Genomic DNA, 20,821 nt, shown 5'->3' with positions numbered 1-20,821 from the left:
GATGTATCACCTCACCACCATTTCTACGGCCATCTGCAAACAGGAAAGTTTCCATAAACCTCTGAGTATCTGCAAGGAGTTGGACAGAAGGGAACAGCCTTGATCTGACAAATGCTGTTGATACTTCTGGCAGTGAAGATCAGTGGTGTTTCAGCAGATCTGAAGACACAAAGCAGAACACTGCAGTCATTCTTGAACCGGCTATCTAGCCCTTTGAAGATCAAAACAGCACTTTGCATTTGGCCTAGAAACTGTGGCAAACTTCCTAATGAGGAAGTGAGTTTAAAAGCATAACTTAGGCAAAGACTACTCCCAGTAGAAAGGTTCTGATACTAGCCTTGGCTGAGAGATTATACTGGACAGCCCTGCAATTATGAGCTCATGACTACCACTGGAAGACTGGCTTGTTGCAATATCAATGCGCTATTTCAGGTTTAATACCTAATAAAGACCATCCAGTGTGAGATGCTTGGGGCATTTTTCTGTCCGATGATCGTCATGTATAGACACACGTGTACATCTTATGGGGGAGGGAAGTAATTTGTGACCGTCTTTGTTTTGCTCATTTTCTCTGTAACCAAGTGAAGTGTTAAATTGATAATAAGAAAAACAACCGGCTTTTAGAATGCAGTCATTTTATTTTATCCTGTATTTTATCATTTGATGTGGCTATGAGCAAGAGTTTGGAAGTCTTTTCTTTTGTTTGAGTTTCACCCACAGCTTGTCACACCCCCACAGCTGTTAATCTTAAGTATGGTTTGTGGGGAAAAGTCAGTGTTAAAGCATGGTTTACAGTGGTGCAGTGGATTAGTCCAAACGTTTTTAGAAAAACAAAAGCTTTGACATTTCTGTAGTATTTTTTCTGTTAGCATCAAATGGAGCTATTGCGTAAACTTTAGTTCTTAAATTAATGATGATTATTCTTTATACCCATTTTGTAGCTTCAAAAATATACCCCCCCCCAAAAAAAAAACCTAGCCTTGGTCAACTTCTCATCTAATGCACATCTATTCCAGCTTTAACTGCCATGGCGCTATCCTACAGAATCATGGGATTTGTAGTTTTGCGAGGCTCGCTGGCAGAGAAGGCTAGAGACCTTGAAAAACTGCAAATCCCAGGATTCCATAGGATGGCACTTCAGCACTTAAACTTGCGTCCAGCTGCATTATTTCTACAGTGTTGATGCATCTCTCAGGAAGGACATATCTCCAGGAGGGATAGCTACTCAACTTTTTTGGAAGGTTCACTTTCTGAAACAGTTGATGATAACTGGCATACACATGAATTTCTACAGCAAAGTGATGGAAAGTGTTCTGTATTTATGTGTTTCTACAGAAGGTGTAAAGGAATAAAGCATGATTGTTGTACCTTATGGCATCAAGGAGAATGAAGCATACTTTGCCAATACAGACTGGAAAGAGGGGAAACGCAAACACTAAAACGTGCACTAATACAATGGGCAGCCTCTATTAAAAATGGTGGGCATTGTGAGCTCCAAGGGATCTTTAATTCATGGATACAGAATGAATAGCCTTTCTGATCTTGTGTGTGTGCGCGCCTTCAGGTTGTCTGTTGACTTGTGGTGATCTCATTCATTTTATAGGGCTATTTATGGCAAGGAATACTCAGAGGTGATTTTGCCAGTTCCTTCCTCTGCAATATAGCCTACAGCACCTGACATTCCTTGGTGGTCTCCCATCCAAGTATTAACCAGAGCCGACCCTGCTTAGATACAAGATCACATGGGATCTGGTGCCTTTGGGGTATTTAGGCCAGGCAACATCCCCAGCCAGCATGATGGAAGTTGCTGATCGACAACATCTGGAGCATCAAACATTTCCCATCTTTTGTCTAAGTAAACTCTGTCTACTAATGCATCTATGGCAGTCTACTGACCCTGCCCCATAATTTGTGGATTATCTGACTACCTGTAAGGCTGCATAATGTATGTTTCTGATACTATTGAACACTGATTTTCATTTTTAAAAAGTGCTATTGAAACCAGGACAAATAAGTGCCAGGAAATGGCTATTGCAAGGCCTTGAGGATAACAAATGATTGGTAGATTAAAGGATAAGACAGCAAAAATGGTGAAATAAATGGGTAAACCTGTCAGGAGATGAAGAAAGAGGATTATCAGAGGGGCTGAAAATTGCCAAATAAATGCTATTAGGCAATTAGCTCGTAACAGACAATTGGGGCTCATCTACACTTTCCAGAATATTCAACGGTGTCCCTGGAGTATCATGGCTCCGAACGTGCCCCTTAGTTGCTTCACATTGTTGTGATTGTAACCTTTACTTCTATTCCCCTTCACACACAGAGAGAGACACCCCAAATAAAAAATAAATAAGATAAAAGCAGGACGCTGGGCAATTTTGAAATGGAGGAAGGAAAGCCCACTATGATTGAAACATACCAGGTGAAATGACATGAAACTATCAATAACATCAGGAAAAAGTCAGAGCGTGTCAGCTAAGAATAATAAACAAAGGTTTTAGTAATGTCTGAAAGTAAGAACAGGTAGTAGAAAACCACTGCCGTGAGAAACATCACAGAGTTTTCTTTTTATCTTTTGGGTTTGAAATGTAAAAGGAGAGCATGGAATGTCAGCTGCCCATTTTGTCTTTAGTTCTCCCCAAGAGTTTTAGAAGAAACCAGAAGCAACCTTTTAGATACGAGTGGTAGGTTTGGAAATCAGAGGTGCAACCTCCAAGCATCCAGGGTGGGATGTTTGACTCTCTTCTTGCAATGGTTGCAGTTTACTTTGGATTTCTTTTAGAGGCAGATAAGCCTGCATGGACAGTCTGCAGGTGGTAGGACTCCTCAGTGCCCCATCCCAAGACACTAAACATCCTGGTTGCTTCCTTTCCCATCTCCAGTCTCAAGTCCATTGCCCGAGACGCTGAGCTGGTGGACAAGTCGGTGGCTGATCTGAAATATTTGGGGGAGCTTCTTCATAACAGCTGTGCGTCGGCCCTGAACGAATATGCAGAGAAGCTGCAAGAAAAGTCGGAGGCTGAACTGAAAGATTTGGTTGAGCGTTTTGAGAACATCTACAGATCGGACAAGAAGGAAAATGAAGAGCAGTTGAACGATGACGCAAGAGAAGGTAAATAAAGGACCTGGGCTTCCTCAGCCTGATGGTGGATTAGGCTTTGTAGGTCTATGGGGCAGAGGTTTGGAGCAACCTCCCCAAGACCTTTTTGAATTTCCAGGTAGGATCCTTGGCTGAGCTTTGAGGTTCCAGAACTGTGTTGGAATTCTTCAACTGGCAGAATGATGCAAAATATGTTTTCACAATCTGCACCATCTCTGCTAAACCGGGAGTGCGCAACGTCTGAGGATGCTTATCTTTAGACCACGGAGGGTTGCAAATCGCAAACACTCCTCTGGCCACCTGTTCTTAGACCTGATTTTTTTTCAAAATTTGTTCTCCAGACAAAGGACTGGGGCAGAAGAAAGTTCCCTCCACGAAATTGCCTGACGTCAAGGTGAAGGAGAAAGACATCACACTCACCGAAGAAGAGATGGCAATCCTGAACCAGGCCGTTCCTGTAGACCCAAAGGAGAAAGCCACGTGAGTCTCGGAAACTTTTTCCCATAGGTTCTCGGCCTTTGGAGGAAAGCCACAATATGGAAAGGGGGCACTACCTCATCTTTCTCCTCTTTGCTCAAATGGACAGGTTTTGTCTGACCTGCCGAGTCAAAGCAGCCCTTTTTGATCTTGACCGGGGTTTGAAGGATGACTCGCATTTGATGCTGGCAACAGACAAGCATGACAACAGGAAGATGGAGTTCACGACATCTGACCACGACCTGAAACTAACTGACAAGGTAAAGAAGAAGCCTCATGGATTTTTGGCTGGGTTTTAGGTTTGGGCAGCATGTTTGCATCTGGCTGAGTTGTGCTGCTTTTGGGGGGGAGGGGTCTGCTGGTGCACAGAATATCTCTATCTCGCACCTCCCAAGCACGTTTGAGTCTCCCCAATTCTGCTGCAAGGATAGCGATTGATCCTAGCGGTGGAATTTTGCTTCAAGGAGATCTAAACATTTCATTTGGCTGGTTCCCCGCACCCCTAAGAAAGTTTGTCATCCAGCCTGGAGCAATATGTGGTCCAGGCAATTGGCTCCAAGCTGAGAACCTAACCCTACAGTCCTATATCCCATTGAGTTCATTGGGGATGCCATTTAATTTATAAGTTTGTCTGGGTGAGTGGTGGTTTCTGAGTCAGGCGAGCATTAAACCCACTAGAAACATGTTATCCAACTCTCTTCTCCCCAGTAAATTCAATGCTTTGGACAGTGGGACGCAGGCCTTTGTCTTTAGTGAGAGCCATGCAATGAATTTTACGAGGCAAGTCAGCTTTATTTCAATACCACCTTACTAGTGGTAAAAATAATAGAGCAAGTGAATTCCTAACAAAAATAAACACACTAGCTAACAGATACAGGGGAATATTTGAGTATCTTGCTTTTTGGTTGGGGATTTGGGATATCTGCATTGCATACTTAAACAAAAATGGACACATTTCCCTTTAAAACTCCTGCATCTATTTGTAGAAAGGTACACAGGTGCTTGCCTTGCTCTGGTAGGGGACTTTTTAACAAAAACATATGGGATTTTCTTTTCTTTTTGTGTCATTTCCCATCTAAAGATCCTGCCAGTTCAGACAGACAAAACGCCACAGGAGAAGCATCTCCAAGCCCAGCTTGACTACCTCGTGAATTTCGTGAAGGAAAAAGAGCAGGAAAAGGAGCGCTTGAAACAGCAAATCTCACAGGTGCCACAAGATCTCTTTGCAAATTTAAGGAAGGGTGAATTAAGTGGGGTAAACCTATATTCAAAAAATTGAAACAGAAGAGCTGACAGCCTTTGAAAACAATTGGAAACCAAACACATGCAGGAATGTGGATTAAATCCAAAGGCACCGGGAATCCAAAAGCCATGTTTTATTTGGCGTTCAATCAAATCGGTGCCAACTGGACCCCCGAAGGTGCCCTAGTAGAAAAGGCCCTCTCTCACTTCCTCCCACCATAAACAGCGCCTTAAGCAGCGACTTCACGAGCAGGTCCATTTGAGCCAGCCAAATGGAGTCTTGCATAGTCCCCCCAGCCAGTCTCCTCCATGGGCCAGCCAGCTCTTTCACAAGGGGTATTGTTCTTGACAAGAAGGAGGAGAGCAAGAAAGATACAGAAAGGGACGACAAGAAAAAAAGAAACAAAAGAGGGGAAAGAGAAGGTAGAGCCAGCACGACCCGGCTATTTTAGTTTTAAACTAGGACTCCCAAAGATTCCCTTTGTCTCCTTTCCTCCATCTTTTCTTCCCTTTTTCTAGCAGGATGGACAGGAGAAGAGGATTGCAAAAACAGAGCAGAAGAAAGAAGAGAAAGAAGTTTTTGCAATCAGTCCAGAAAAGAAGGATGAGAAGGAGACGGAAAAAACCAAGGACAAGGCAGAGAAGGTATAGCAAGTATAGCATGCCTGTTTAAATATTAAATTAGGACCCTAGCGATCAGGGTTCAGTTCCCTGATCAAACATCAAAAAACCACTGGATGACCTAGGGCAGATCAGACACTCTCAGCCTCATAGGATTGCAAGGGCAAAGCCCCTCTGAAGAAATTAGCCCAGAAGAACCTAAGACAGCTTTGCCTTTAGGACTCCATTAGTCCAAAATGACCTGGAGACACGCCAGCACCACCAGCAGCAGCACCACAACAAGGCAATGTCACACCCTCTTCCCCTCCTTTCTTCCAAGGGTCAGATCTCTCGTTTTGCTTTAGGACTAATCTGACCAATTTTCTTCTTTCACAGGCCAAAGAGAGTGAGGCCAAAGTTGGAGATCAAGGGAAGCCACCCCAGGGCCCTGTCTACATTACAGCTGGGAGCGAGCCCATAGCTATGGCAAAACAGGAGGAAGAAGAGGAGGAAGAGCTACTGGATCAGGAAACATTTGACATTGTAAGTTTACTGCCACTCCTAGCATGCTGAAAGCCTGCAGAAAAGAGTATCCGTTGAACTCTTCTCCAGCATCACATTTTAGATGAACTGATTTTCCTGTTTCCTTAGCTGTCCGATGCGATAGGCAAGTTTAAAAAATTCTCCCACCTTCCCTCCCACCCTTCACTTTCACATGGCTAAAGTATAGCTTCTCCTCTCTGTTTGTTCCCCTCTTCAGTGCGAAGAGAAGATGCGGCCAGTCGGGAAGGCCATACAAGATCTGGGCAACCCAGGCAAGGGGCGCTCGGTGGAGGAACTGGAGAATCTTATGCACAGCTGCATACTAGAGATAGGCGACCACATCAGAGAGTGCTTGAAAGCTTATCCTAAGAAGCAGAAAACTATACTCTGGCGAAGGTAAGCCTCACTTACTTACCTGCCAGGCCTTTTGCCATGGAATCCAATGACCCCGACAAGGCTGTAGAAATGGAGCCGATTTGGCTCTCGGTGGCTCCCCTTATCTTAACTGAGACCCTCTTCCAGAACACCCTATTCTACCATCATCAATCCTTTGGCAGCCATTGCTTTCTATTTAGGATTGTTCTTCTAGGGGACTGACGCCTAAACTGGTATTTTGGACTTTGGCTCCCAGAAATATAGACCGTTGATCAAGATGGCTGAGGCTTCTGGGAGCTGAAGTCCAGAATATCTGGAAGCTCTAAGGGCTGAGATGGCATGAGAGTTTTTTGTCCATGGTCTGCTGTGTGAAATTGTGGCAAAGACTAAATTTGACACGATGACCCGACTTCAGCTGGCCACACTCTGATATGGCAGCTCTATACCGCCAGCCATTCTAGACCAGTGATTCCCAGATTTTCATCCCTTCAATGTTTTGGACTTTAACTTCCCAAACTCCTGACTGTTGCTCAGACTGACTGGTGATTCTGGGAGTTGAAGTCCAAAACACCTGAAGGACCAACATTTGGGAATTAGAGGTCTACACCAACTTTATAGACGTTTAGGGGTTAGAAGGCTGAATTGTTGCCCCAGGGGCCCTTGCAGGGCTGCACCTCCCAGATTGCCCTTGAATGCCACCTACCAACAGGGCGGCCGGCGGGGGGGGGGGGGAGGGATTTTGGCAGACTTTCAGGTGGCCCTGGCTGTTTTTGGGTCAGGAGAGGGCAATTTTTCTCAAGAGAAACTTAGCTGGAATATTTGTTGTCGAATGGCTGCTCAGCAGTCAGCACAAAGTGAAAATATCATTCGTTTGATTTCCCAGGAACCTATGGGTATTCGTATCCAAATTGGTTGAATTTGATGCGATGAGCTTGTTCAGGGTTTACAAAAAGGCACGCATGAAGCGGACCAAGGATGAGGAGGTGAGATTGAAAATCAGAACATGGGAGGGACATATGTTGACGGTGATGGGGACGTTTTTCGGTGAATAGAAACAATATGGGTTTCCGGAAGTTTAACGGACCATCCCCAGCGCTTTCCTTGCATTGGGTGTCGTACCTTTGATAGATGCTCAGGAATTGAGATTAGAAGCTAGAGTGAATTTACTGCCCTGCAGATATGGGGAGGGGGAATATAGGGAAACCACAACCCTCCATTCTTAGGCTGCCCTCAGGTAGCTCTGTCAGTAGCCAGTAGCCTTTTTGGCCAGTTTGCTCTCAAGTTTGCTACTAACTCCTCCCTTTCTCCCCTCTTTTGCTCTTGATAGGAAGGGAAACGGAAGGAGGAGCTTGTGCCCTTTCAGTCAGAGCCTTCTGGGACCAGCCAGGATTCTGTGGTCCCTCAGATAACTCATGGTCCTCCTCAGAAGGTCCACCAGCCTCCTCCTCCTCCTCCTTCTTCTCCCCAGATGCACGGATACCAACGCAGCAAAGCCGACCACCTCTGTCAGCAAAATACTAATTTGGAATTGCCTTCTTTTTATGATTTCACACGTAATTTTGCCTTGTTTTACTTTGTTATGTTTTTTAAATGTTCAGATGTTTGTAATCGTATTGGAATCAGCTATTAAATACTGGCCTATTACCACAATAAAACATTTACTTACTTACTAGGAGACACATAAATCAAATAATTATTTCAAGGTGTGGGTGGTTTCAGGGTTGGACTAGGATGCTGGTGGCCAGAATTCAAATCCAGCTTGGCCATGGAAACCCACTGGGTTCCTCTCAGCCTCAGAGGATGGCCGTGCCAAACTCAGTCTGAACAAATCTTGCCAAGAAAACCCCTCGATACCTTTGCCTTAGGGTTGCCATAAGTCAGAAACACTTTGAAGGCACACGACAACAACAATAACAAACAAGGTGACCCATAAATAAAATAATTATTTCGGTAGGCACGTGTGTAGAAACCACTATTTCTGAACTCTCCAGGTGCCTGTTCCCAGGAGAAGTAAACCTAAGCTTGCAGCTGAGCCGCACCATCCTAATACTTGGATGCCAGTCCCAGCCAGTTGAAGGCAAGCACTCCTGCAGAGTGGGAAGTCAGCCCTGCTTTCTCTACATGCTTTTTGAGTGCCAGAGTGGTTTGAGTGTTGGCCTATGACTCTGGAGACCAGGCTTCAGTTCCCCCCTTGGCCTTGGATTCAGTGGGTGACCTTGGACAAGTCACGCTCTCTCAGCCTCGGGGGAGGGCCATGGCAAACCTATTCTGAACAAATCTCATAGAAGCATAGAGCTGGAAGAGACCGCAAGGGCCATTATTACATCTAGTCCAACCCCCTGCCATGCAGGAAGACATGAACAAAGCACTCCCGACTGATGGCCATCCAACCTCTGGTTAACAAGGCTGTTAGAAAAAAAGATTATTCACACTACCGATGATGCGGATCTTTTTAAAAAAACTCGGGGGTTATTCACACGGTGAAAATAATCCAGGAGGAATCTGAGTTGAAGCTCCATTGTTCACTCGCATCCTGAACACACTAGATTAAGTTGGGCTGGGGCTACCAAAACCCCCACTTTATCCAGATAATCAATATTGGGTTTCCCTCTGAGGTTTTTTTTCTAAAGCTCCACATCATCATTAGTATGAATAACTGATGCAAACGGACCTGAACAGACCTGGGATAAAACTCTGCATCACTGTTTGGTGGATTGTTTGAATTTACTACCCCTGTGAGTCATATGGATGGAGATCTTGTGGCACCGTTTGAGACTGACTGAAAGAAAGCAGTTGGCAGCATGAGCTTTCCCAGGCTTTCCTTTGGATGTATTTGGTGGAGTGGAAAACCAGGGATAGGCCTATACAGCGCCGCGTGGGGGAAAGCCATGGCGTGCGTGCTCATGGCATGTGCACCGCACCACACCGTGAGCTCACGGCCCATTATTTTCAATGGGTCTTCAGCACACACACTTTTTCTCTTACTCAGGGGTCCGGAACAGATCCTCCACGTAAGGGAAGGCCCCCCTAATGATAATAATAATAACAACAACAACAACAACAACAACAACTGGAACTCCATTTTAACAGACCAGTCTGTTTCTGTAACAGAAAAGGTGGTAAACAAAGACGAAAATTAGTAAATAAACACGTCCTTTAAAAGTCTTCACTGATGTTAATATCCATCCATTTGTGTTTTTGGCGATGAATGACTGCGCTTATAAAAATTAAAAATTTGGTATATCAGCAGTAATAGTCCATTAGACCCATCAGTGCAGTTGTGGCAAATCGGATGTCTATATCAGGCCTGCACAACATACGGCCCCCAAGGGTCCTATAGGCTGGCCCTTTTTGGCCGTGCAGGAATCCATAGGATCTGAGAGCTGGAAGTTACTACTAAGGGTCATATAGACCAACCCTCTTTGGCCGTGCAGGAATACATAGGATCCTAGAGCTGAAAGTTACTACTAAGGGCCATATAGGGCGACCCTCTACTGCTGTGCAGGTATCCATAGGATCCTAGAGCTGGAAGTTACAACTAAGGGTGATATAAGCCAACCTTCTTCGGCCGTTCAGGAATACATAGGATCCTAGAGCTGGAAGTTACTACTAAGGGGCATATAGGCTGACCCTTTTCGGCCGTGCAGGAATACATAGGATCCTAGAGCTGAAAGTTACTACTAAGGGCCATATAGGGCGACCCTCTACTGCTGTGCAGGTATCCATAGGATCCTAGAGCTGGAAGTTACAACTAAGGGTGATATAAGCCAACCTTCTTCGGCCGTTCAGGAATACATAGGATCCTAGAGCTGGAAGTTACTACTAAGGGCCATATAGGCCAACCCTCTTCGGCCGTGCAGGAATACATAGGATCCTAGAGCTGAAAGTTACTACTAAGGGCCATATAGGCCAACCCTCTTCGGCCGTGCAGGAATACATAGGATCCTAGAGCTGAAAGTTACTACTAAGGGCCATATAGGCCGACCCTCTTCGGCCGTGCAGGTATACATAGGATCCTAGAGTTGAAAGTTACTACTAAGGGCCATATAGGCCAACCCTCTTCGGCCGTGCAGGAATACATAGGATCCTAGAGCTGGAAGTTACTACTAAGGGTGATATAAGCCAACCTTCTTCTGCCATGCAGGAATACAGATAATTCAAGACAGTGGGAAGGGAAAGGATTAACTGGGATAACTGGGGAGTTTGCAATGGAAGGAAGCTAAGGATGAAGGAGAAAAGGGAAAGAGAAACTGGCACATTATTAAAAGCAGCTGAGAAATTGGGAGGTCAGAAGGTCTGAAGAAAAAACACAGCAAAGTGCATGAACACACAAATCACTATTTAACATAACCATTTTTTATTATAAAATAACCATACTAGAACTGTCTTTCGCCAGCCTTTTTGGACTCTCTGCTGCTGGTTTTGCCTCTTTGGCCTGCTGCTGGGCTCATCAACAGGGAGCTGGTTCATCATCATCGCATTCTCTGCTGCAGATGGCAGGCAGAAGGAAGGAAGGAAGGGGAAAAGGAGATTTCCCCCTGAGACTGGAGCTGCCTCCTGGAAAGAGAGGAGGATGGCAGCGGCAGAAAGGCCATGCCAGTCTCAGGCACCAGCAGAGACCCATCATCATCCTCTGCCTCTGGCTCCCAGAGTCTAGTTCTGGATTATTGGGAGCCCTCCTCTTTCATGGGAAGGGAGGGAGGGAGAGAGGAAAGGGAAAAGGGGAAGAAGGGAAGGAAGGAGGGGAAGGAAAAGTAGGGAAGGAAGGAGGTATGGGGGAATGAGTGAAGGAAGGAGGGGAAGGGGGAAGGAGGGAAGGAAGGAAGGAAGGAAGGAAGGAAGGAAGGACAAAATGAAGTGAGGGAGGGAAAGAGGGAGGGAGCAGAAAGAGAGGAAGTAGAAAAAAGAAGAAAGAAAGAGGGAAGGAGGTAGAAAGAAAGGGAAGGGAACGGGGGAGGAAAGAAGAGAGGAAGAAAGGGTGGGAGGAAACAAAGAAAGAAGGAAGGAAGGAAGGGAGTAGAACTTATTTTTGGATGGTATGGATATCTATTTTATACTAAATTAAATTCTAAGAAGCAATTAAGAGTATTGGTTGAATATTAAACCTAAATGTAGCCCAGTCCTTCCGAAATGGGCATCCATAAAGGAAGCGTTTTGTAACTGGGTCCAGCTAAGCCAAGAAAAATGGGTAAGGTATGAAGATCTGATTGATCAAAAAGGCAAAAGGCATACAAATAAAGTCACAAAGCAATGGATATCAGAAGGTCTTAGCTGTACCTGGTTTACTTTAGACAGATTAGGGAAAGGTTTATAATGGAAGTTAAGACTTTAGCAATTGGCGAAGCGGATATGGAATAGGAAAAAAATATTCAATAAGAAGATAATGATAGAATCAACATTTTTTATAAAATGTTATTAAAAATTGAATTAGAGAATGAACAAGTCAAAACCCAGATGGTGAAATGGGTGCAAAATCTGGGACAAAATATAGATTTTGATCAGTGGGAGAAACCAGGAGTGAAGAGATTAAAGTATACTTTAAGTGTTAATGACAAAGAAAATTATTGTAAGATATATTTACGTTGGTATAGCCCCTTTAAAAAGGCAAAAATGTTGAAAAACACAAAGAAAATTTGTTGGAAATGTGAGGAAAAAACACGGTACGCTATTTCATATGTTCTGGGAATGTGCTGAAAAATACTGGAATGAAATACATAAGTCAAGACAAATTATATTAGAAGAAAAGATAGAAAAAGACCCCAAAATGTATTTACTTAATATTATCTCAGATGAGAAATTAGAACAAAAATATGGGAAACTACTATTTTATATGATTTCAGCTGGCAGAATGGTTTACACTCAGAAATGCAAAATGAAAACAATACCTAATGTAAAGGACTGGTTGATAAAATTGTATGATGTTATAGAAACTGATGAATTAAGACATTTATTAAAGAAGAATTCAATGAATACGTCTGAAAAGCAATGGGAGCCTTTGATAAAAATTTAAAAAACAGAATGACGAAAAGACTTTACTTTTGGAAAGGAGTGATAAAAATATTTGTGAAATAGTTACTGTACTTTAAAGCAACCACAAATAGATGGACTTTACAATCATGTATGCGATTGTAGATACTTCTTGAAAATGGAGTAGGTTTACTTTTAGATTATAAGAGATATATTTGACTGTTAATAATGTCTGGAGACCTCATTTAATACTAGAAGGCAGGAGATGTCAAGTAAAAAGAAGGAAGCGTTGATATGGTTTAGACACATAATTAGATTTCTCTGTGGTTTGTTATGAAAGAAAATGAATTGTTATGTGTGTGTTTAAATTATATATATTATTGCTTTTTAAAAATTTAATAACGAATATATTTTAAAAAAAGAAAGAAAGGAAGAAGATGATGAAGGAGAAGAGGAAAGAGGAGCAAGAAAAGCAAGAGGGGGAAGAAGATGAAGGAGGAGGAAGGAGAGAAAAGAAGATAAAATAGAGGAAAGAGGAGGAAGGAGATGAAGGGAAGGAAAGAGGGAGAGGAAAGAGGAAAAGGAAAGAGGTAGAGGAAAGAGGGAGAGGAAGGAGGGAGAGGAATGAGGGAGAGGAAAGAGGGAGAGGAAAGAGGAGGAAGGGGTGGAAGGAAGGAAGGAAAGAAGAGAGAACTATATCTCCCAGCAGCCCCTGCCCACCATGCCCTTCCATCCTGCCACTGCTGGTCAGTTGGCTGGGCTCTCCTAAGCGCCAGCCAACTGACCAGCAGTGGCAGGATGGAAGGGCATAGTGGGCAGGAGCTGCTGGGAGATATAGTTCTCTCTTCCTTCCTTCCTTCTACCCCTTCCTCCTCTTCGTTACTTCCTTCTTTGATTAAGCCGGGATTTGAATCCAGCCAGCGCTCAGAGCACCTGGCTGGACTCTGAGAGTTGAAGCCCCAGAGTTTAAGCCAGACCCGGGTTTGGGTGCTAGTGCTCCCCTCGTCTTCCCCATTGGTGCAGAGCTGCGTCCCATCACTTGAACCTGGCAAAGGCAGCTCGACCTGGATGGCACATTTTAAGCTTAGGTGGAACCGGTGGGATTGTCCTGCCCCAAATGGAGAAATGTCCACACCCAACGTCCGAGTGGCACAGCTTGGAAAGGCATGATGGCATCCTTCGCCTGCCACGCTCTCCTGCTGCTGCCTGTCCTCTGCTGCCTTCTGTGTCCCTGGTGGAGTTGGGGGAAGAGGGAAGGCTTGCTTCTGGCATGGCTGCTGGACTTCCTGAGGGCTGAAGGAGTGGCTTTAGACGCTTACAATTCCTGCCATGCCCTCCTGCTGCTGCCTGCCCTCTGCTGCCTTCTGTGCCCTTGGTGGAGCTGGGGGAAGAGGGAAGGCTTGCTCCTGGCGTGGCTGCTGGTCTTCCTGAGGGCTGCAGGAGCAGCTTTTGAAGGTTACCATTCCTGCCATGCCCTCCTGTTGCTGCCTGACCTCTGCTGCCTTCTGTTCCCTTGGTGGAGTTGGGGGAAGAGGGAAGGCTTGCTTCTGGCGTGGCTGCTGGTCTTCCTGAGGGCTGCAGGAGCGGCTTTTGAAGCTTACCATTCCTGCCATGCCCTCCTGCTGCTGCCTGGCCTCTGCTGCCTTCTGTGCCCTTGGTGGAGCTGGGGGAAGAGGGAAAGCTTGCTTCTGGCTTGGCTGCTGGTCTTCCTGAGGGCTGGAGGAGTGGCTTTTCAAGCTTACCACTCCTGCCATGCCCTCCTGCTGCTGCCTTGCCTCTGCTGCCTTCTGTGCCCCTCGTGGAGCTGGGGGAAGAGGGAAAGCTTGCTTCTGGCTTGGCTGCTGGTCTTTCCTAAGGGCTGGAGTGGCTTTTGAAGCTTACCACTCCTGCCATGCCCTCCTGCTGCTGCCTGCCCTCTGCTGCCTTCTGTGCCCTTGGTTTAGCTGGGGGAAGGGGGAAGGGGGAAGGCTTGCTTCTGGCTTGGCTGCTGGTCTTCCTGAAGGCTGCAGGAGTGGCTTTTCAAGCTTACCACTCCTGCCATGCCTTCCTGCTCCTGGCGTCGGCTGCCTTCTGTGCCCCTGGTGGAGTTGGGGGAAGAGGGAAGGCTTGCTTCTGGCTTGGCTGCTGGTCTTCCTGAGGGCTGGAGGAGTGGCTTTTAAGGCTTACCACTCCTGCCATGTCCTCCTGCTGCTGCCTGGCCTCTGCTGCCTTCTGTGCCCTTGGTGGAGTTGGGGGAAGAGGGAAGGCTTGCTTCTGGCTTGGCTGCTGGTCTTCCTGAGGGCTGCAGGAGTGGCTTTTGAAACCTACCATTCCTGCCATGCCTTCCTGCTCCTGGCATCTGCTGCCTACTGTGCCCTTGGTGGAGTTGGGGGAAGAGGGAAGGCTTGCCTCTTGATTGGCTGCTGGTCTTCCTGAGGGATGGAAGAGTTTTGAAGCTTCCCTCTCTTGCCATGCCCTCCTGCTGCTGCCTGGCCTCTGCTGCCTTGTGTCCCTGGAGGAGTTGGGGGAAGAGGGAAGGCTTGCTTCTGGTTTGGCTGCTGGTCTTCCTGAGGGCTGCAGGAGTGGCTTTTGAAACCTACCATTCCTGCCATGCCTTCCTGCTCCTGGCATCTGCTGCCTACTGTGCCCAGGGTGGAGTTGGGGGAAGAGGGAAGGCTTGGTTATGGCTTGGCTGCTGGTCTTCCTGAAGGCTGCAGGAGTGGCTTTTAAAGCTTACCACTCCTGCCATGCCCTCCTGCTGCTCCCTGGCCTCTCTTGCCTTCTGGATTATTGGGAGCCCTCCTCTTTCATGGGAAGGGAGGGGGGGAGAGGGGAAGGGGAAGAAGGGAAGGAAGGAGGGTAAGGGGAAGAAAGGAAGGAAAGCGGGGAAGGGGGAAGGAGTGAAGGAAGGAGGGGAAGTGGGAAGGAGGGAAGGAAGGAAGGAAATGGGATGTAGGAAAGGAAGGAAAGAAAAAAGGGAAGAAGGAAGGAAGGAAGGACAGAGGGAATGAATGAAAGAAAGAAAAATCGAAGGAGGGAATGAAAAGGAAGGAAGAAGGAAATAAATAAAGAAAGAATAATGGATGTTTAGACTTTAGCAATTGGCAAAGCGGATATGGAATAGGAAAAAAATATTCAATAAGAAGATAATGATAGAATCAATATTTTTTATAAAATGTTATTAAAAATTGAATTAGAGAATGAACAAGTCAAAACCCAGATGGTGAAATGGGCGCAAGATTTGGGACCAAATATAGATTTTGATCAGTGGGAGAAACCAGGAGTGAAGAGATTAAAGTATACTTTAAGTGTTAATGACAAAGAAAATTATTGTAAGATATATTTACGTTGGTATAGCCCCTTTAAAAAGGCAAAAATGTTGAAAAACACAAAGAAAATTTGTTGGAAATATGAGGAAAAAACACGGTACGCTATTTCATATGTTCTGGGAATGTGCTGAAACTAAAAAATACTGGAATGAAATACATAAGTCAAGACAAATTATATTAGAAGAAAAGATAGAAAAAGACCCCAAAATGTATTTACTTAATATTATCTCATATGAGAAATTAGAACAAAAATATGGGAAACTACTATTTTATATGATTTCAGCTGGCAGAATGGTTTACACTCAGAAATGGAAAATGAAGACAATACCTAATGTAAAGGACTGGTTAATAAAATTGTATGATGTTATAGAAACTGATGAATTAAGACATTTATTAAGGAAGAATTCAATGAATACGTCTGAAAAGCAATGGGAGCCTTTGATAAAAATTTTAAAAACAGAATGAGAAAAAGACTTTACTTTTGGACTGTAGTGATAAAAATATTTGTGAAATAGTTACTGTACTTTAAAGCAACTCCAAATAGATGGACTTTACAATCATGTATGCGATTGTAGATACTTCTTGAAAATGGAGTAGGTTTACTTTTAGATTGTAAGAGATATATTTGACTGTTAATAATGTCTGGAGACCTCATTTAATACTAGAAGGCAGGAGATGTCAAGTAAAAAGAAGGAAGAGTTGATATGGTTTAGACATATAATTAGACTTCTCTGTGGTTTGTTATGAAAGAAAATGAATTGTATGTGTGTGTTTAAATTTTATATATTATTTCATTTTAAAAATTTAATAACTAATATATTTTTAAAAAAGAAAGGAAGGAAGAAGATGATGAAGGAGAAGAGGAAAGAGGAGGAAGAAAAGCAAGAGGAGGAAGAACATGAAGGAGGAGTAAGGAGAGAAAAGAGGATAAAAAAGAGGAAAAGAGGAAGGAGATGAAGGGAAGGAAAGAGGGAGAGGAAAGAGGAAGAGGAAAGAGGGAGAGGAAAGAGGGAGAGGAAGGAGGGAGAGGAAAGAGGGAGAGGAAAGAGGGAGAGGAAAGAGGAGGAAGGGGTGGAAGGAAGGAAGGAAAGAAGAGAGAACTATATCTCCCAGCAGCCCCTGCCCACCATGCCCTTCCATCCTGCCACTGCTGGTCAGTTGGCTGGGCTCTCCTAAGCGCCAGCCAACTGACCAGCAGTGGCAGGATGGAAGGACATAGTGGGCAGGAGCTGCTGGGAGATATAGTTCTCTCTTCCTTCCTTCCTTCCACCCCTTCCTCCTCTTTGTTACTTCCTTCTTTGGTTAAGCCGGAATTTGAATCCAGCCAGCGCTCAAAGCACCCGGCTGGACTCTGAGAGTTGAAGCCCCAGAGTTTAAGCCAGACCCGGGTTTGGGTGCTAGTGCTCCCCTCGTCTTCCCCATTGGTGCAGAGCTGCGTCCCATCACTTGAACCTGGCAAAGGCAGCTCGACCTGGATGGCACATTTTAAGCTTAGGTGGAACCGGTGGGATTGTCCTGCCCCAAATGGAGAAATGTCCACACCCAACATCCGAGTGGCACAGCTTGGAAAGGCATGATGGCATCCTTCGCCTGCCACGCTCTCCTGCTGCTGCCTGTCCTCTGCTGCCTTCTGTGCCCCTGGTGGAGATGGGAGAAGAGGGAAGGCTTGCTTCTGGCGTGGCTGCTGGTCTTCCTGAGGGCTGAAGGAGTGGCTTTTGACGCTTACAATTCCTGCCATGCCCTCCTGCTGCTGCCTGCCCTCTGCTGCCTTCTGTTCCCTTGGTGGAACTGGGGGAAGAGGGAAGGCTTGCTTCTGGCGTGGCTGCTGGTCTTCCTGAGGGCTGCAGGAGCGGCTTTTGAAGCTTACCATTCCTGCCATGCCCTCCTGCTGCTGCCTGGCTTCTGCTGCCCTCTGTGCCCCTGTTGAAGTTGGGGGAAAAGGGAAGGCTTGCCTCTTGATTGGCTGATGGTCTTCCAGAGGGATGGAGGAGTTTTGACACTTCCCTCTCCTGCCATGCCCTCCTGCTGCTGCCTGGCCTCTGCTGCCTTCTGTGCCCTTGGTGGAGTTGGGGGAAGAGGGAAGGCTTGCTTCTGGCTTGGCTGCAGGTCTTTCTAAGGGCTGGAGGAGTGGCTTTTGAAGCTTACCACTCCTGCCCTGCCCTCCTGCTGCTGCCTGGTCTCTGCTGCATTCCTTGCCCCTGGTAGAGTTGGTGAAGAGGGAAGGCTTACTTCTGGCTTGGCTGCTGGTCTTCCTGAGGGCTGCAGGAGTGGCTTTTGAAGCTTACCATTCCTGCCATGCCCTCCTGCTGCTGCCTGGCCTCTGCTGCCTTCTGTGCCCCGGGTGGAGTTGGGGGAAGAGGAAAGGCTTGCTTCTGGCTTGGCTGCTGGTCTTCCTGAGGCCTGGAGGAGTGGCTTTTGAAGCTTACCACTCCTGCCATGCCCTCCTGCTGCTGTCTGGCCTTTGCTGCCTTCTCTACCCCTGGTGGAGTTGGGGGAAGAGGGAAGGCTTGCTTCTGATTTGGCTGCTCGTCTTCCTGAAGGCTGCAGGAGTGGCTCAGCCAGCCACATCCACGAACATCAATATCCACATCCACAAAAAGACTCGAGGGCCCCATGGCAGATCCGTAGACGGAAAGATTCTTCTTCTACAGTGGGGTCTTCTTGACCTCTCAGGCAGAAGACCAGCATCGGCAGAACCAGGAGAGGAAGCCGACTAGATCCAGCCATGTTGGCTTCTCAAAGCCCATCTGCCCAAGTGGATGCATTCTGGAACCTTTTCAGCCATGTAGCTGATCTCCCCTTGTGACTTCATAAGACCTCAGGGTTCTGCTGAGCTGTCATGGTTGACTCAAAGATATATGCCCTTGTTACTCTGTAAAATCAGTGTCTCGCAGCACCTTTGGGACTGAAAGAGTGAATTTGGCAGGAGGAACTTTCCTAAAGTCCAATTGCATGAGGCCACTATGACCACGATGTGGATATCTGGTCTTATAGCATAAGACCGTAACATCTGTTTTATTGTATTGAGAAAGTCAGTTCCCCCTCCTTCTCCATGGATTCTCCAAAACAAACCAACTTATTTTTATTTTTATGTGTTCATGGTATATCTAGCCTGCTTTTCTCCTGGGTCAGGCTGTTGGTTAGGAGGGGCTGATCCGAGGCAGAGAACATGGGAAACTCTCTTTCTCTGTATCCATCAGGGTCACAAGATGGGAGCCCCTTGCCATTTATTGGTATTTGCGGAATTAGCAAAAGCATCCTTCCTCCAGACTGTAAAACAGAGCACTCTTTAACGCTGTGTCTACATCACACTACATCCCATTATTAGATCAGTTTCATACCAGCTGAGCCTCCTGGGAGTTGCAGTTTTGTACGATATTTTAGCCTTCTCTCTCAGAGAGTCCTGGTGCCACAGCAAACTACTGCACATCCCAGGATTTCTATCAGATGGAGCCACAGCACCCAAAGTTAAACCTGCACTGGAAAGGTGGGCTGTATCTACACTGTGGAAATGAATGCAGTTTGACGCTGCTTCAAGCACCGTGGCTCAGCGCTACAGAACGCCTGAGATGTTGTGGGCGGGGCCGGCTGCATGATAGGCAGGTCACGTGTGCAAAACACCAAGCAGCTCCACGTGGGCAACAAACTTACACCGCCAGTTGCAATAGAAACAGAAACTTTAATGGGAACTTCCCTCAAACCAACAACAACAATCCAACACTAAAACAAACCCAGCTCTCGGGCCCTTCGCTTGTCACTCCTTCAAGCTTCTTCAGGGCTCGCGTTCTTAGCCCGCAATTCTTCCTGGTCTTCCTGGCTGTTATGCCGGCTGCCTGAGTGCTTCTCCAGGGGCTCTATTTCAGCTTTTTCTCTTTTTCCTGGGACGGGCCCGGCTTCCCACCTATCTCCCTTAAAGTCCCACCACTGTCCTTCCAGGTTCTCTCTTTCTGTCTGCCTCCACAACTCCGCGTCGGGATACGCTAAATTCCCTTCCACCTGAGGGTCTCTTAGCCGTACCTCTTCGTGGGGCCCTCGTCCTCGTCCGCCCGACCTCCTTTGGAGAGCTGCAGGACCCCCGTCTCTGTGTGGGCTCCTTGTCACTGCCGCTGTCCCTGTCCCGACCGCTGCTTCTCGACCCCTTCTTCCGCGTCTCCTTCCTCCTCCCGTGCAGCTCTGCCCCTCTCCTCTTAAGCTCCCTGAGGCTCCTCCTCGTTCGTCCCGTGACTCTTCCCCTTGCTCCGCCTCCACCCTCTCCTCCACCTGGTCCCCATTAGCCCCTCTAGCTCTCTCTCTCTCTGCCTCACTACAGATGTGTAGTTTTTGTGAGATGGCTTTTGTGCCACAGCAAACTGGGCATCCCAGGATTTCCATAGGATGGAGCCGTGGCAAGTAAAGCGGTGTCAGGCTGCATTGATTCTGCAGTGTGGCAGCAGCCCGGGCTTGAAATGGAATTGCTGCTGTGAGGGCATTTCCCATTGTCAGCTCAGTTCCCAAAGAAGGATTCTGGCTGGCCAGAGCCGCTGGGGCTCTTAAACGGCTGGTCTGATCTGGAAGCTGAAATGGATGAAGGCACTTCAGATGTCAGGCAGAGGTTGGTCACCCCTCCCTCACATTCGGCACATGGCCAGGGGCCTCTTTGCGCTTCTATTGTGGTTCCATCCAAGTTGTTTCCAATTTATCAGGGGGCTTCCTTGGCATCTTTCTTCGGGGGTGTGTGTGTCTTTGCCATGGCTATTCTCTGAGACTGAGAGAGTGTGCCTTGGCCAGGGTCACCCACTGGGTTTTCATGGCCGAGGCAGGATTTGAACCCTTGCCTCCCTACTTCCTAGTCCAACACCACATTGGCAGCCTGAATCCTCTTTCTCCTTCTGCTTTGCACAAATATCTCCTTTATTTTGGGAGAGATTTCCCCACTTGGGACAGATGGTTTGGACTTCCAGAATTCTTGACCCTTTGTGATAACCTTTGCAAAGCAGCATTGCCAAGAGGTAGTTGGCGATCCTTCAAGTCCAATCGTGTGGTTGAGTCAAACCCTCACCCCCAAAGACTTACTGGCAGTCAAAGTTCAGAAACGTGAAGACCCCTTTGATTTCAATAGTAAAATCTCAGCGTTTAATTCTTGGCAGCTGACTGGTTGCTTAGGAATTTCATGTGAAAGGGATCTAGGAGTCTTAGTAGACCGTCAGTGTGATGCTTCAGCTAAGAAAGC

General features: G+C 46.5%; 1 protein-coding gene across 1 annotated transcript; it reads left to right on the top strand.

Moving 5' to 3' along the window:
- Window positions 1-3,479: 3,479 nt before the first annotated feature.
- On the top strand, window positions 3,480-19,886 carry LOC149319105 (ATP-dependent chromatin remodeler CHD2-like). Its single transcript, XM_089508382.1, has 9 exons — window positions 3,480-3,580; window positions 3,687-3,837; window positions 4,659-4,784; window positions 5,339-5,464; window positions 5,816-5,962; window positions 6,180-6,358; window positions 7,221-7,320; window positions 7,665-7,842; window positions 19,549-19,886. The coding sequence occupies exons 1-9, from the start codon at window positions 3,531-3,533 to the stop codon at window positions 19,884-19,886; spliced, it is 1,395 nt and encodes a 464-aa protein (XP_089364508.1). The 5' UTR covers window positions 3,480-3,530.
- The last annotated feature ends 935 nt before the right edge of the window (window positions 19,887-20,821 follow it).

The sequence above is a fragment of the Sceloporus occidentalis genome, unplaced genomic scaffold, assembly GCF_023333645.1.
Source record: "Sceloporus occidentalis isolate IW3139 unplaced genomic scaffold, rSceOcc1.0.p SCAF_2, whole genome shotgun sequence".
NCBI lineage: Eukaryota > Metazoa > Chordata > Lepidosauria > Squamata > Phrynosomatidae > Sceloporus > Sceloporus occidentalis.
This window is presented reverse-complemented; position numbering and strand designations above follow the sequence as displayed.